The sequence below is a fragment of the Apodemus sylvaticus genome, chromosome 11, assembly GCF_947179515.1.
Source record: "Apodemus sylvaticus chromosome 11, mApoSyl1.1, whole genome shotgun sequence".
Taxonomy (NCBI): Eukaryota; Metazoa; Chordata; class Mammalia; order Rodentia; family Muridae; genus Apodemus; species Apodemus sylvaticus.
This window is the reverse complement of record NC_067482.1, coordinates 1,329,112-1,345,414: the sequence shown is the minus strand read 5'-3', so window position 1 is coordinate 1,345,414 and position 16,303 is coordinate 1,329,112. Positions and strand designations below refer to the sequence as shown.

The following is a 16,303-nucleotide window of genomic DNA, read 5'->3' as shown; positions in this document are numbered from 1 at the left end:
CTTTCTAGAAAATACTAAATAGATATATAAGAACAGACTTCCTTTTTTCTCTTTATGCCCTCTGCCAGTGACAAACTGGTCACAACGCACAGTGGACAAATGAACGAACTGTGGGTTTCCACGGTCTGAAAGGCCAGCAGAAGGATCTCTCTCTGTGTCCACAGTGATTCCAAGAAAGGACAAGAATATAAGAAGACTTATGGGGGAGGAAACCCGTGTTCCAGTCGTTTCCAACCCAAGCAGTTGCCTGTCTACAGATTCTTGATCTCCAGCGGGGCGGAGTTTTTCCAGGGTGTGCTTCTGACCACGCCTCCTGACCCACCTCTCACCTTGTGACCACGCCCCCGATCTCCACCCTGTCTGTCTCGGCCGTGCCAGCTTCCTGAGTCAAATGCAGCCTGCACGCGCCTGCGCCCTCTGGCCCCTCCCGCACCCCACCCCTATAGGCTCCGCCTTCCAGAGGCCCCGCCTCTCTCGTTTGCGAGGTGGGAGCTGAGCCACACACTGCGCATGCTCTAGCCGCGGCGCCCCCGACTCCGCACTCGGCTGGATTCGGGCATTTCCGCCTCTTTGTTTTAAACTCTGCACGGCTTTTTCTCCTCCTCTTGGGGGGGACCCAGAGGGAGCGGCGCCCCCTCCCCCTCCCGGCGAGCCCCCGCGTGCGCCCGCTCGCCCGCCGCCCGAGACGCAGGTCAGTGAGCCCGCCCCGCCCGGCCTGGCCCGCGCGCCCGCTCCTCAGGCCGCGGCCTCGGCCCGTGGTCGGCAGAAGGCTGCGAGCCCAGCGCCCCCGGCAGGCCCGGGAGGCGGGACCCTAAAAGCCTGCGAGAAGGCCAGGACTTGGGAGGTCTGGACCCCGGGAGGGCAGAACCCTGGGCCATGCTGGATCCCGGAACAATCCGGACCCCGGGAGGACAGGAGCCTGGACTAGACAGAACCAGGGGAAGAGCCTGCACCAGGCTGGACCCTGGACCAGGGGTGGGCAGAATCCTAGACCAGGCAGAACACGAACCGAGGTGGATTCCGAGCAGTCTGGACCCCGAGAAAGCAGGACCTAGGGAAGACAAGGAGCTCAGTCCGACTAGACCTGGCACCAGGCACGATTACAGAGAACAGGACCCCGGAAGAACAGAAGTCTGGGCCAGGCTGGATCCAGGGAGATCAGGACCGCAGACCAGGCAGGACCCAGACCAGGCCAGAATTACTGAGTGCTAGTCACTGAACAGTCGTTAGGACTGGGCAGATCTCTCATAGTTTTGGGATCCCAGGACAGGTGGAGCCCCGACTCTTGGAATGGACACTTGGGGGAGAGTCAGTATTAGAGACCTGACAAGATTCTAGGAAAGGTCATTGAGGAAGAATGGCTCTCAGGACCTGGCAGTACCTAGAAAATGGCAGAATCACTGAGATGGGCCAACTACAGAGAGATTACAGAGGAGGGTTAAGACCCTGAGACCACCCCACAGAGAGCCAGGGTGCTCGGACAAGGCCATCGGAAGGTCAGGACTCTGGGACAAATCTGTAGAGAGCTAGGAAATCAAAGCTGGCTCAAAGGTATCTGGACCACTATGGCAGTCCTTTGAGCAGTTTGGGACCCTGAGGGTGAACTGTTAGGAGAGTTCAGAATATAGACAGGCTTCTGGACAAACAGGACCAAAGGTGGGTCCCTTTAAAATGAAAGCCTTGGAGCTGAACCATGCGGATGGTCCTCAGAGATAATAGTTGGAACTTTAAGGCAGGGAGGGCCTGGGACTCTAGAAATCAACCCCCTAACTCTGCTGAAAAGATTACTGGGCATTGGGAAGTTTAGATCATCCTAGCCCACACAGGGCCTTTGTTATGAAGTGCTTACAAGGGGGTTCCTGAGCTATCTGAGCCCAAGGGTTCAAACCCTGCACTTCCCACAAGTCCCCTAGTTTCCTGATGTTACAGGGTGGATGAGAATCTTAGCATAGTTGCAAGGCAAAGTTGGAGCTCAGCCGGGCTCCAAGGACTCAGGTATCAAGGGCACGCCCTGTTCTTGCTGCTTCATGCCCCAGCCTCCAGCTTGTCTCTTGCTGCTCTCCTCAGCTCCTACAGCACTGCGCCTTTCCCTAGTCTTGGCCCCAGGTCAGTGGCTGTACTTCACTCTCCCTCTTCTTTCCCCAGCAGGTCCTGAGGGTGTGGTGTAAAGAGGCTAGAGGCTAGGTGTCCAGTGGGGAGGAGGCACTCCAGGAGTAGGTAGGAAAGTAGGTGAGGTCAGTGAGCAGAGGACTGAGGGGCTTTTGAATAGATGAACACCTAGCACTCCTGTTTCACCCCTAAAAAGGAAAGAGTTTTTATTTCTCTTACCAGTCAGTCTATCATGGAGAACCCAATATTTGTGGAAAAGTGAGATGTGTTTTTACTGTTGTGGGAGACAAAGTAAGATGTGTTTTTTCTGTTGTGGGAGACAGGAGGGCAGGTATGGAGATGTTCACTGAAAACCTGATATGTTTCAAGATGAGAAATCAAGGGGATTCTAGAGTGGCCTAGCTCGCACACAGATCTGGGGTGTTCAACCATGGCTCTGTTGTTCTTTGGAAGTTCTGCTCCGTCAGGCTGCTCTTAAAAGTGCAGGAGACAGGGTGAGAGTAAACTCTGGGCTGTTTGGATTCCTAAGAGATCTTGAGTTGGCCAGTTCCATGTTTCGTTTTGAGCCACTTCATGTTTGGTTTCTCAGGGAAAAGCAAGTCTAGATTTCTTAGCATGGGTGTCAGCTGAGTTGTGTTTAAAGTGAAAAGTCGTATTTGCCAAGTGTCTTTTACACTAGGTAACCTTGTACTGAGAGCTTACCTCTGATGTTTTTCTTTTGCTGTGCCCTTTATTGTATTTTGCTGTGTGAAATTTTAGCAAAGAACAGAGCATTTGTTTAGGTTTGATGGTGATCTTCATTTTTCTCTGCTTGGACTTTTAAACATAGAATAGTGTTGAAGGATTATATTATTTAAATGTTGCTTTACAACAAGCTACCTTAGAATGTAGTGCCCTGAGTCAGATATTGGTTCTGGTGATGATCCCAGACCTGATTTTCCAGGTTTCCTGGCCAGGTTTCCTAGTTAGGGTACTGGCTAGGCCAGTAGAAGGTGGATCAGGCTCTGCAGAATTGCTGTCAGCCAGACACTTATCAAGTTTTAAGTATCATGTGGCTCATACCCTAGAAAATTTCATAAACAAATTAAGAGTTATGTGTAGATCCAAACATGGTCACTCACACCTGTAATCCCAGCACAGGAGCTGAGACAGGAGGATTGCAGTGAGTTTGAGTTTGAGGCAAACCTGGCTATAGTAGTGAATTCCAGGCCAGTTTGGGCTATAGAGTTAGATCCTATCTCAGAAGATTGTTGTGTGTAGAATGGTGTGTTAGAATAAGGCCTCTAAATAAGGTATATCAGATTCCTTTGATGTTACTGTAAAAGTTTAGATTATTGTAATACATGCATGTATTCTATTAAGAGGCATCTGTCATAAAAGAAAATGTTTCTGGTAGTTAACTTCTAGCAAACAGACCCTGCCAATAAAGTGGTATATAGGGGCATAGCATCTAACCCCTGGGTGAGGGTTTTCCAGTATCTGAGAGCCTTGGCATGTTATTCTCGAAGAAATTATAAGCCAACCCTCTAGATTTTCTTAACCACCTTAAATAATATGGAGAAAGTGTCTTTCCTAGTACATTGGGCCTCATGCACTAGGTTATAAGTGAGTTTCAAAATAGTAAGATGTTTTGAGTTAGTAAGTAAGTAAGTAATAGTTAGTAAGATGTATGAGGTTCTGAAAAGGTTGGCGTATCTGTTCCTTGTGGGAATACGATGTTCAGAGACCTCCTGCAGACAGGAGCCCTTTCTTCCCAGCCCAGGTCTGGGATAGGAGTGGAAGATGAATCAGAGTACTTATCCAGGGTCATCTGGATTCTCTGGTCCCTGATGGCCACCTACCTCCCTGTCATGTCTGGATTTTGGGAGGTTCTACCTCAGGTTCACAAGGTCATTCACTAGAACCATTAGAGGTTATTTGTGTTTTAAAACAATGTTTGTTTGGGTCTTGTGTTATTCTTTAATGACCTTTTATGATTTGCTGTCTTGTTTATTTGATGTTCAAAATTGGATTTAAAGTTGTAGATGTAATTTTTTACTTATGAAATACATTGAGGTTGAAGGTCAGTTTCCTGTTGTCTGTTGTTATCCTCAAAGTCTTACTATTGTTCATAATGCAAGGATGCTGAACAGTATATTATGCTTCAGAAACTGGAACTATTCATTAGTTCTGTGAGTTGATTATCATGAAATTTAGCTAGACATAGTAATATATGCCCATAATCCTTGCTGGTGCTCATGAGACTGAAATAAGATCATTAGAGCTCAGAAATTGAAGACCAGCCTGGCTAACATAGTGTAACCCTGCTTCAAAAAAATAAACTAGTCAATCACAAAGATAGATGAACCCTTTAAAAATAAGGAAACATTCTTTTCTCTGCCACATACCTTCTCACATAGCCAAAAGGATAGAGGTTAGTAATAAGCTCAACCCACTTTTGTTGTTATAGACTATCCACTGAATTGAGCAAACTCCCACTTTCTGGAGGTGCTGTCTTTGGCAGCCTATTGTTGGTAGTGTGTTGTATTAAAGAGAAACTCTACAGTGTTTAACTGGACCTCAGGAATGGCGCTTAATTGGACTTCTTCTGAAAATTCATTGATCTTTGGTTGACTTTCCTCTTTTAGCAGTAAATTCTACAGTAAAAAACATATAGATGATGAGGCTATGTTTATAGACTTTCTCAAAGTGTCTGATCAGTCCCTGTGTCTTGTGTGGGTCTCATTGGGCTTCATGGGGTCCTCTAGCCTGTGGGTAGAAGGTCCGTGGGTGCTGTGTAGGTTTCTTGGCTCTTGTGGTACAATGGGACTTACTGGGTCCTGTGAGTTCTGTGTGGTTATCCTAAGGCCTTATGGAGGCCCATAGGTCACATGAGGAGTTGGGAAGTTTGAGTGACTTTGTCAACTGGTTCCAGGTAGGGCTTGGCCTGTGTTAGATTCTCAACAAACTTTAGCCTAAAGCAAATCATAAGCCGTGGCTTTTGTGACTTTATACTGAGAATATGTCAGCTTGATTGTTTAAGTCCTCAGGACATGCTCTACAAACCAGGAATGGGGGTCAAGCCACACATACCACAAGTGTCCTTACTTAAGGGCTTTTACTTTTTTTTTTTTTTTTATGTATTTATTTATATGCATGAATACACTGTTGCTCTCTTCAGACACACTAGAAGAGGACATCAGATCCCATTACAGATGGTTGTGAGCCACCATGTGGTTGCTGGGAATTGAACTCAGGACCTCTAGAAGAGCAATCAGTGCTCTTAACCTCTGAGCCATTTCTCCAGCCCCGGGCTTTTACTTTTTAAAAAATTTATAATTGTGTATTTCTGAATACAGAAACACTGAACATATCTGGGAGTTGGAAGATAACTTTGTGGAGTCTTGTTTTCTGCTGCCTTCTTTATATGGGTTCCAGGAGTTGAACTTGAAGGCAAGAACCTTTACACCCTGAGCCATTTTACCAGCCACCTCTTGATTTTTTTGGGGGGGAGGGGGGAGTTTCTCTATATAGTTTTGGCTGTTCTAGAACTCACTCTGTAGACCAGGCTGGCCTCGAACTCAGAAGTCCGCCTGCCTCTGCCTCCCAAAAGCTGGGATTAAAGGCGTGAGCCAACACGCCCGGCTTCACCTTTTGATTTTTTTATCTAAGTGCTTACCAAAGTAAACAACAACAAACTCAAACAAAAAATCCTAATGGAGCACAAATGCAGGAATTTATAATCAGTGGGCTTCTGCTATGGTTCCAATGTTGTTCATTGGAGGCCTTGTCCTCTAAGACTGAATGAGCGCCTTATCAAAAATCCTGAGAGCTCTTCCATCCTTTCTGCCCTAGAGGACTTAGCATGGGAGTTAGGTCTGAACAAGCCACACAGTCTGCTGTGACGCAGATCTCAGTCCTGAGGAGTAAACTTAGGTTGCTTTTAAGCCTTTTGTTGTGGGTGCTTTGTGACAGCAGCCTGCAATTTAGGACAGAGACCCCTGTGCCCACTTATAGGGCATTCTTCTATTGATAATATCTTTATCTTTCATACTACTTTTGTCATTGAAGTATCAAAGAGCAACTTCAGATGGTAGGTCACCTCTTGCAGGAAGTGAGGAGAAACACCAGTTTAAAGCAGAAGCAGACCTAGCTTCCATGCCCCCAACCCCGCAGGGTGGAGGGCTTAGCATACCCCACAAATAGTTACTTCCAGGATTTTACAGTTGTCATAAGGAAGGTCCTTATAGTTTTTTCTGAATAGATCCCTGGGGTCTGGTGTTAGGTTGGTTCCTGGGTTGATACAACCCAGGGAAGTCTGGGGCTGTGTTGTTATGCTTTGTCTTGACACTCAAAGAGGTCTAACATTACATTGATGCCTGTTCTTATACATTCATGGAATTCTGATGTTGAGTTTTCTGTCCTCTTGACATGCTCAGAGTGGTAGACTTTGGAGTAAAACATTTCAGGTTGGAGTATTTCTGCTTGGTGACATACATCAGCAACCCATGGCCACCATATTTGTGATGAGTTGCTGGTGACTTATTCTCCTGTTGGCTGGCTTTGTAAGGTGAACTGCCTTAACACAGTCAGCCAAAGACAAGGCATGTTGATGAGGTCATGGATCTGGACAGGCTTCCGTCCTCAGCATCTGTGTTTGGTGACACATTGGAGATTATGTTTACCCCCTAGGCCAATGGTTGTCAGAGACTGATAGTATAAGCACTTCTATCCAGGTGAAGTACCAGATCATAGGAAGTCAGAGTCTCAGCACAGACTGAATGGCATGTAACTGTGGGTGTCTCAGAGGGTATAGTGTTCAAGCTCACCATAAAGCTTCTGGGAAAGTTCTAATCAGTGTAGGAAACTGTCTACCTGCCAAGGGCTAGCTACACCCTATTGAATGAAGGATAATGAATGCTCCATCTGTTGACTATGGGAGGGACCTCTGCAAGGCGGCCACAGATATCAGGAAGTTCTGGAAGAAACTGGAGTGGCAAGGAAGGCAGGCAAGAAGACAGTAGAAGTTACTTGGATGTAGGAACTATACCGTTAATAACAATCAGCTACCACAGAAAGGTCAGCACAGAAGGAAAGAGGTCTGGCAACATGGAGCATACTGAACAGCATGTTGTGGACAGGTCATAGAAAGAGCTCCCCGACAGTTGTCAGCAGCTGAATGCTGGCAACTGCCTTATTTGCAAAAGACTTGTTTTTTATGTTTTTTAATTGTTCGTATTGATAAAGTTACCATCTTCATTAATATGTATTATGCCTGGACTGTTTAGGAGACCAGTTTGGAATCTGATCAGATTAGTGGTGCCTAAGACACAGATCTGGTGGTGACTTCATCTAGATCTTATCTGTAGGAGAGTCAGCTTGTGTTACTGATTTTAATGAGGACACCTTCTTTCCTCCCTCCTACCCTTTCTCCCTTCCTTCCTTCTTTTTTTTTTTTTAGCCAGGGTCTAAAAACAAAACAACAACAACAAAAAAAAAAAAACAAAACTTTTTTAGACAGGTTTTTTGTAACCCAGGGTGGTATCAAACACATATAGCTAAGGATGACCTTGAGCCTATATTCTTCCTGCCTACACCTCCCAAGTACTGGGATTAAAGATGTGTACCACCATGCCTCCAGGGCTCTATGGGGTGCTTTTACCACCTGAGGTATCTCTAGCCAGTTTTTCTAGTTTTAAAAAACTTGAAAAATGTTTTTTTAACTCATTTTTTGGTACATGTATTTATGTGGGTTATGGTGGCCACAGGCATGCTAAAGCACATGTGGGGGGGTTGGAAAACAGCTTTTGAGAATTGGTTTTCTCCTGCAATGTAGGTCCCAAAGATCAAGTTCATGCCATTCAGGCTTGGCAGCAGGCATATGCAGTTCTTCATGTGTAGGACTGTCTTATGGCCTGTATTTTTCAGCTTTAACTATAATCCAAATTTCTGCATGTCCCAAAGCTGAGATAAATTGAGATTCTATGACAACTAGGTCTTAACTAAAGTTAGGGCATATGAACCCTAGCCCTGGGGAGGCTGTTGGGTGGAAGCTACAAGCTAGGCCATGTGCAGAGTGGGCAGAAGTGTCTGGGCCCAGGCCTGCCTACTTATAGAAATATGAGCCCCCTGTACTCCGATCCCCTATTCATAAGTGTGTATAGGGCATGTCAGTCTTTGGGAATACAGCACACATTCCCACTCTGCCGTAGATGAAGACTAGTGGCCAACCTCATTGCCAGCCTGCCTGCCTGCATAGTAGTTTCTAACCCATGGTTGTTATGGTTGGCCATGTCCACATGCTTGTCTGCTCTGGTAACCACAGATGTGATGATGTGCAGTGTAATCAGCAATAGAAATAGGCGATTCCTAGAAGACTCAGAGAGGACACCAGGCTGGCCATTTAGCCACATGAATATGGGAGGGCTTCTGAGACTTAGCTGGGTTCTGAATGCTGGACCCTCCAGAGAAGCGTTTGGCAGGATGTATATGTTGCCTTTACCACAGAATGTCAACCTCTCCCCTTAATGCTGCACATTCGTGGCACTTGGTACATGGCCCATTGCTCACCAGCATACTCCATTTTCTCCAAGTAAGTCTCACTGGGTTTTTAATTTATATTTCCTGTTTAGTAATAAAGTTGATCAGCTGAAATTCACTTAATTTGGATTTTCTCCTTAGTGAATCTCTTTTCATCACTTAGAGCAGAAGTGGGCAAAGTTTTTTCCTAAAATCCCAAGTAGTATTTTAGGTATGGCTGGCCCTGTGGCAGACAGTAAGTAGAACAGCAACACCACACCATCTTGAGAACTTGAGTTGCCAAGCCCTGGTCCCATTATAATCCTAATGTGTTGTAGATATGTGCTTCTCAGTTCATAACAGAGTCACATAACTCAGTGATACAGTTAATTAGAAAAAGGAATGAATACCCCTGACCTAGTCAGCATGTGAATATGGCATCACATGCACTGTTGAATATTAGCTGCCTTGAGGGATTATGAGTGTGATCTAGTGCCACCCTACCACTAGGAGCACGTCTGTCATTTGTTTTAAAATTTAAGATGCTTTTTTCATCATTGTGTTGTATAGTGGGGAGAACTCGAGGCCTCTTCCTGAGACCCATGAGCTGCTCTTGCTGGCCAGCCCATAGCAGGCAGTTCACCCTTCTGGACTTTTATGTCCCATGAGATGACACTGTTATGTTCCTTGTGGGCAGGTTTCTTCTACAAAGAGCCCTGCACAGCTGGGAGCACCGTTTTCCTAACTGCTAAGGAACAGCTGTTGTGTGAGAGCCTATCTTCTCATGGACTGCCTGCTGATGCCATCCTAGTCACCTCCATCTGAGACTGTGCGTGGAGCTGAGAACTCACTTCTGAGTTCTTGAGCAGTCGTGTTAGTGTCTCCTTCAATAGGGTTATTTCCTTACAGTTGTTTAGAATTTCTGAAAATAACATTGGGTGATTTATCAAATCATTTTTATATGTCTTTGGGAAGAGTATATGTTGTACTTTTACCTTTTGGTATAAGGGGTGTTTTTCCTATACTGTTGCCTACCTGTATTCCTGGGATATACCTAACTTGGTCCTGAGTGATTGACTCTCCCTTTGTGTACTGATTGATAAGGGTGGCTGATGCTCAGCTTAAGGCAGGCAGGTTTGTTAGTTTCCTTCCAGATCTCATCTTGTTAGAATTTGGTGTATGGCTAGTAGTTAGTTTCATAAAGGGAGTTAGAGATCCTTTCTTTAGCTGTGTGTGATGGTACTGGGAATCTGCACTCAGGACCTGGTACAGGATAGACAAAGCATACTCTAGCTCTAAATACTTTACCAGCTGGAAGGGTAATTTGCTCTCAGATATGGTAGGAATAGAGAGCCAGAGTTTTAATTGAAGATTTTTTTTTTTTTTGACTATTCAATTCCCATAGTAGAGAATATATTGGGTTTTCCTTATTAGTCTCAATTTAGTTTTTCCCTCCTAGAAATTTATCATTTCATTCAAATGTCATTAAAAAAAATTACAAGTAAACCAGGTATGGTGGCACACAACTTCAGTCCCAGCACTAGAATTAAATACTATTAGAAAGCCAGGTGCAGTGGCTTATGCTATAAGCCCAACACTTGAGAGGCTAGAGCAAGCGATTTGGGGTCCACAGGGAGTTTTAAGACTGCCCAGCACTTGGGAGGCAGAGGCAGGTGGATTTCTGAGTTTGAGGCTGGCCTGGTCTACAGAGTGAGTTTTAGGACAGCCAGAGCTACACAGAGAAACCGTGTTTTGAACAAACAAACAAACAAAAAAACAACAACGACAAGACTGCATAGTGAACCCTATTTCAAAACGATGAATGATACATTCTGGTTATTCTGTCATAGGAGCCACCAAGTTTCAAGGGACAGCAATTTCAAGTGGTTGGTGGCCTCCATACTAAGCAGGGACTAGTTTAATACAGACCTGGCCTTTTAATACTAGTTTAATACAGACCTCCTCTTCCTCTAAATGTTTCTGACATGTCTGTCAGTCCTCCCTTGGTTTATCTGATAGGACATATTCCCTCTTTTCTACCTTCTCATTTCCCTTCTTCATTTTGTACAAGGCTCCTGGATTAGTCAATAAACAAATGCAGTTCTGAGGCTGCAGAGAAGGCCCAGTGGTTAAGAGTGCACACTTGTTCTTCCAGGGATCCAAGTGCCTTTCTTAGCACCTCATCAGGTAGTTCATAGCTGCCTATAACTTCAACTTTAGGGAATCCAAGTTCCTCTTCTGGCCTCTGTAGGCACAGAAATACACAAATTACATACATTTCTACAGACAGACAGACAGACAGACAGACAGATATAAATTTATTTTTAAATGAAGTTTTGGAAAGTTTTTTAAAGGTGAAATTATCTTAGTTGCATTTAAGAGTAAGGTTATTTAAGCACATGTTAGGGTACACTGCCTCCAGGTTGTATGTTATTAGTCCTTAAATTACAAATACCTACAGTCTTGGTATTCTAGTTAAGACTAGAAGCACCTTACCAAGCTCTTTGGCAACAATGCCTCCTGTTCGCACATGGAAAAACCCCTGAACTCAAGGGCAGTACCAAGGAATCCACAGCAAGGATCCTAGGAACCCTCAGAGCACCTTAATCAAGAAGCAGAGTGCCTGCAGAGTTGTTCTTGGGAGGTCCCAGATCACTATATCAGGATTTCTCTAGCTGCCGCCCAGCTCCATATCCTAGCTTGGATACCTGGCTCATTTGCCTTAGCTCACTCCTGGATGGTAAGTGCACACAGGGCCCAGGGCATATTCACTGAGTGGGCGGCAAGTCTGTGACTAGGAGAGATAATTACTTAGTCTGGTGTGAGGATGTAGATATTGCAGGTATCAAATTAAGTGAGTGACAAAGTGCTCTCATCATCCTTGTGAGAGGTTTCTCAGGTCACCCGAGGCCCACTGTTACCTGGAGCTTCTGCAGATACCCATCCTGCCTCTCAGGCTCTAAGCAAGTAGTGGAGTCACCTGCTCTGGATTAGGCCAGGGCTCAGGAAATTTGGGAGGTGTCTCCACTGAAGTGTCTTTACTATCATTCTCACTTGATGACTTAAAGCAGGTAAATAAGCAGGCATGTTTAACCAAACAGTCTTTGAGAGTTGCTAGAGGATAGAGGTTGGAACAAGATCTTCCCATGGTGACACCTGTCTCTGTTTCTCCACAGACTTCACAATGTAGCCCAGATTCCAGACTGTCATTCACAGGTAAGTGCAGCTGAAACTTATCTTCCTTTCTGGCTACCTGTGACTCAGTATGGTGGCCACCTAATATTTCCTTGAAATTTGTTCTCTAGCAACTATCATTGGAATTATTTGTGCTTCTTGATCAGCATTTCTGGTGGGTTCTGTCCCATGATTTAATATGTAGACCTTATCTAAGATGTAGTAAGGGTTTAATGTGGGACTGTGTGTAGGACTGGTATCAGTGTGCTTTGAAGTAACAGTGCTATCTTTGTGCTAGAAAATGGAAAAGGAACAAGGGTCAGAAGGAAGGTACAGAAGCCAGCCAGAACTCAGAGTAAGGAGGGATCATCGCATCCACTTGGTGGCCTGAAGCCTCCATGCCACCGAGTGAGGAAGGACACGCAGACATCCAGAGGAGGTGAGGTCTGGGATTCCCTCAAGGAGCCCTGCTATCTAGAGGAGGGAGGTCTGGGCTATGTCTCGTGAGTGAGGAATTTGGCCCTCTGTATACTCTGTACATACTCTCTAGAGTACCATTAATTCAGGGTGGGGTAGGTGTCTAGTATTGATCGTTCAGTTGTCTAGGAGAGGTGCATGGTTAGAAGTGGTATTATGATCAGGATGGACTTCGTTGGGGCCATATATGCTCAGTGTCTAAAAGGCAGTTGGTGAGCCTGGAGCAAAGCAAGATCTAGGTGGTAACTTGATGATGGATGTCTCATAAATTAGTTTTGTCAGGCATTGAGTGGACATTTAACTGTTCCCTCTTACAAAAAGTATAAAGATGAGGATGGCTAAATTCCTGAAGTGGAACTGGACCCAGATATCACCTATAATATTCAGAGGTCATATGGTAGATTCAGGTCAAAGTAGCTGGTGATTAGGTTAGATCTACAGGACCTTATCTAACCTTCTTTGGAGCTCTATATCTTCTTGGTAGACAATGTAGTAGCTAGTGGCAGTCCCCTGAATTGAGGTTCGAACTTTACTTATCATTGAAATCTGAGGTGGGTCACTCTTCAATGATAGGATAAGATGAGATGGGATGGCCGTTTGTCCAACAAAAAGGCTGGGATATAGCAGTATACCTACTATATCTATGGGTAGAGAAAAGGGAAGCTAGGAATGAAACATACCTGGTGTATTAGAGTTCTAGAAAAACAGAGCGGGGGGGGGGGGGGGGAAGGGAGAGAGAAAGATGAAGAGGAGGAGGAGAGAGAGGGAGGGAGAGAGAGAAGGAGGAGGAAAGAGGAAGAGGAAAGAATGGAATTCATTACAGGCTATAGTCCAGCTAGTTCAACAATGGCTGTCTCCCAACAGAAAGTCCAAGAATCCAGTAGTTGTTTATAGCCCATGGGGCTGGATGGCTCTGCTGGACTTCGGTATACACTGACATCCCAAAGAAATAGCCTCCAATGCCAGTGGAGAGACAAACTTGCCAGTGAGAGCAAGCTGGCAAGGAGCAAGCTTCCTTCTTCCACGCCTTTTTGTGGCCCAGAATAATCTTCCTGTCTCGAAAGATATAGATTAAAGGTGTATCTTCCCACCTCAAAAGAGCCAGATTAAAACTGTGTCTTCCCACTTTAAATAATTTAATTAAGAAAAAAAAATTACTCACAGGTATATCTCAGCCCCATGGGTTTTATTAAATTCTAGATGTAGATAGTTTGACAACCCAGATTAGTCATCACAGTTACCTCAGTGTATTTCTCTTGCAGAAGCCAAAGATGTTGACCAGGAAGATTAAACTCTGGGATATAAATGCCCATATCACCTGCCGCCTGTGCAGCGGTTACCTCATTGACGCAACCACGGTTACTGAGTGTCTGCACACATGTGAGTACTGCCAGTTCTGCCCTGATCTGAGTGGGTGGGGGCGGCTCTTGCACATGGCTTAGGGCTTTAGCAGAGCACAAAGGCAGCAGGGCCAGGAGAAGAATGAAGACCTTGAGTGGGGATTGGAAAGCTTTCCTTAAACTAGGGATGTTGTAGGTAACTTTCTGGAGGGTGGTTTCTCCTCTCAGGAAAGCTGAACAAAGGAAAATTACTCTTTTGTTGTTGGTCTGTCAAGCCAAGTTGGCCACTGGTGGTGATTGTGCTCTGAGATTTCAAGTGAAGTCAGTTTCTTTTTAGCAGTCTAACATTGGTGGGTCAGTGCCCGGTCAGTGTGGTGCCCGTTGCACGTTACTTATTCTGCCTATCAGGCCTGGACCTATGCAGGGTATTGTTGTTGTTTTAGGTTTTTGTTTTGTTTTTTTAATCTTTGAGTGTTTAGCCTTCGTGTATGTATATGCTCCATTTACTTGCAGTGCTTGCAGAAGTCAGACGGCATTGGATCCTGTGGAACTAGAGTTGCACACAGTTGTGAGCCATCATGTGGGTGCTAGAAACCAAACCTAGGTCCTCCATAATAGCACCTAAGTGCTCTTAACCACAGAGCCCTTTCTCCAGCTCCCTAAGATTTTTTTTTCTTAGTTTTTCTCTCTGACTGGAAGACAGATGTTATGTGTGGATCACCTGGAGGCATAAGTGCTGTAAAAAGAGCATCTAGTGACCACTGAGTTCATGAAGTTAGAAACTCACAACACATAATTTCCATCCTATACATTTTGCATTTTTAAAAATGTTTTCCACTTTTGAAGAATTTTTTTAGTCTGAGATTGTGTTAGAAATTGGTGGTACAGTTTTATATTAGTCAGTTGCACTGAATGTTACCTAATTTTGCTGTGGAAGACAGTGTTGTCATCTTTTAGGCCAAAATACAGAATTTTAAAATATTAGTTATATTCTCATGCTCTTGCCACGTAGTGACTTAAGCACTCTTTGATGTTTCTTCCCCATTAGTTCCTAGACTAGGGCTGTGTAGATGGTAATGGTACAGTGCAGTCCAAGGGCACTCCCTTTTCAGAGGTCAGCAACTATGTAGAGGAGGTTGGTTATGAAAGTGTCCTCTTAGTCATCTTGGAGTTGGCTGGACATGGTACCAGCCAGAACTTTCCTTCTGGGTTGCTATCATCCTCTCCCTTTGGATAGTCTGCAGGAGCTGCCTGGTGAAGTACCTGGAGGAGAATAATACCTGCCCCACCTGCAGGATCGTGATCCATCAGAGCCACCCATTACAGTATATCGGGTGAGTAAGGACATGGGCTGGTGCTCCCTGACCATGCTCCATACATCTGCATGGTAGTGGCCACCTTCTTCTCAGTCCCCAGATGCTACACTGTAAGTGACCAGGGCCATGGCAGGAGCTATCCAGCAGCACTTGCCCTGGGGGACCATGAGAACAAGTGGAATCTTGTAAGTTTTCTTAAACTGAAAGTTTGAAGTGAATGAGACCCCAGACCTACCTTTCTTTAGAGTAGTAACTTGCCTCTAGGCAGGAACTTCAGTCAAAAAAGCAAGGGCCTATAAGTGGAATTTTTGACTTCAAGAGCCACTCAGAAGGAAATGAAATCACAGATACATATGGTATGAGGGCATCAGAGAGAAGATAAACTAAAAGAAAGAGATGGACAGCTTGAAGTCACATGTCCAACTGGGAGCAGTAGCAGTTCAAGTTGACTGCTCGGACCTTGGAAGCCCCTCCAGGCTTCCAGACAACACTACCAATGCCACTCTTTCTGTTTCCTGTGTGAGATGAGAGTGTACTTTCTGTGTTCCTAGCTTTATTGCCAAGTCATCTCTTCACATACGCTTTGCATAAGGCCTGTGTGGTGGACATACGGAAATGTCTAGGAGCTCTTGGTGTTTAGTTCTGTCCCGAGTCCTTACCAGTGTCCTGTCTGTGGAGTAGGTGGATGACATTTGACTTAGGGAACTTCTGTCCACATTCCTAGTTCCCAAGTTCCTGTGCTCTGTGTCCTGGCCAGTGCTGAATGGTGGTGGGATTTTAATTCTGTTACCGTGGTGTCTCTAGGCACACCTCAGCCCACTACCGTAGTTTGTGCCTTCCTATACATCACCTCTCTGTTCCTGTGATACCACCTGTCTTAGGGCTCTGTTCTTCTCTTTTGTCCTCATGTGCCTCATGACAGCACAAGCTGTGTCACCCTCTTTCTTTCTGATATGCACTTCTGTAGAGCTCAGGAGCAGGTTCCCCCTTTGAACCACTGACTGACGGGGATGGTGAGCGGCCTTCCTTGGGCCTGGGGATGGGAGGCAGAACACAAAGGAGCTGTCTTGTGGGCAGACCCTCTCGTGGAAGCTCCGATTGCCATGCAAACACAGAAGAAAACTGGGGGAGGAGCACAGCAATGGATCAGGTGTTGGATAAATAAAGGAAGCAGGGTGGCATCTTGGCCTGAGCGTTGTGACTTACATTATGCGCTGGTTAGCAGCTATTACCTGCCATCTCTTTGACCTAAGAGAGGCTCTTAGCCTCTCTGGTTTAATTGATACAGGATTTTGTGTAACCGTGAACTTCTCATCTGCCTGCTTTTATGCACATGCTGAGATTATAAGTGTGTTCTATTACACCCACTTATGGAATGCTGGGGATCAC

General features: G+C 45.2%; 1 protein-coding gene across 7 annotated transcripts in view; it reads left to right on the top strand.

Moving 5' to 3' along the window:
- Positions 1-476: 476 nt before the first annotated feature.
- Pcgf3 (polycomb group ring finger 3) overlaps positions 477-16,303 on the top strand; it is a 41,370-nt gene continuing 25,543 nt past the window's right edge. For 2 of the 7 annotated variants that reach the window (XM_052198310.1, XM_052198305.1), the window contains exons 1-5: positions 9,310-9,480; positions 11,784-11,823; positions 12,080-12,220; positions 13,521-13,638; positions 14,836-14,932. In XM_052198310.1, the coding sequence (XP_052054270.1) occupies positions 13,530-13,638; positions 14,836-14,932 (206 nt within the window). In that variant the 5' untranslated portion in view covers positions 9,310-9,480; positions 11,784-11,823; positions 12,080-12,220; positions 13,521-13,529. Of the gene's footprint in view, positions 692-9,308; positions 9,481-11,783; positions 11,824-12,079; positions 12,221-13,520; positions 13,639-14,835; positions 14,933-16,303 lie in introns of those variants that run through there. The other 5 variants (XM_052198307.1, XM_052198309.1, XM_052198311.1 and 2 more) reach the window with 5 other exon arrangements.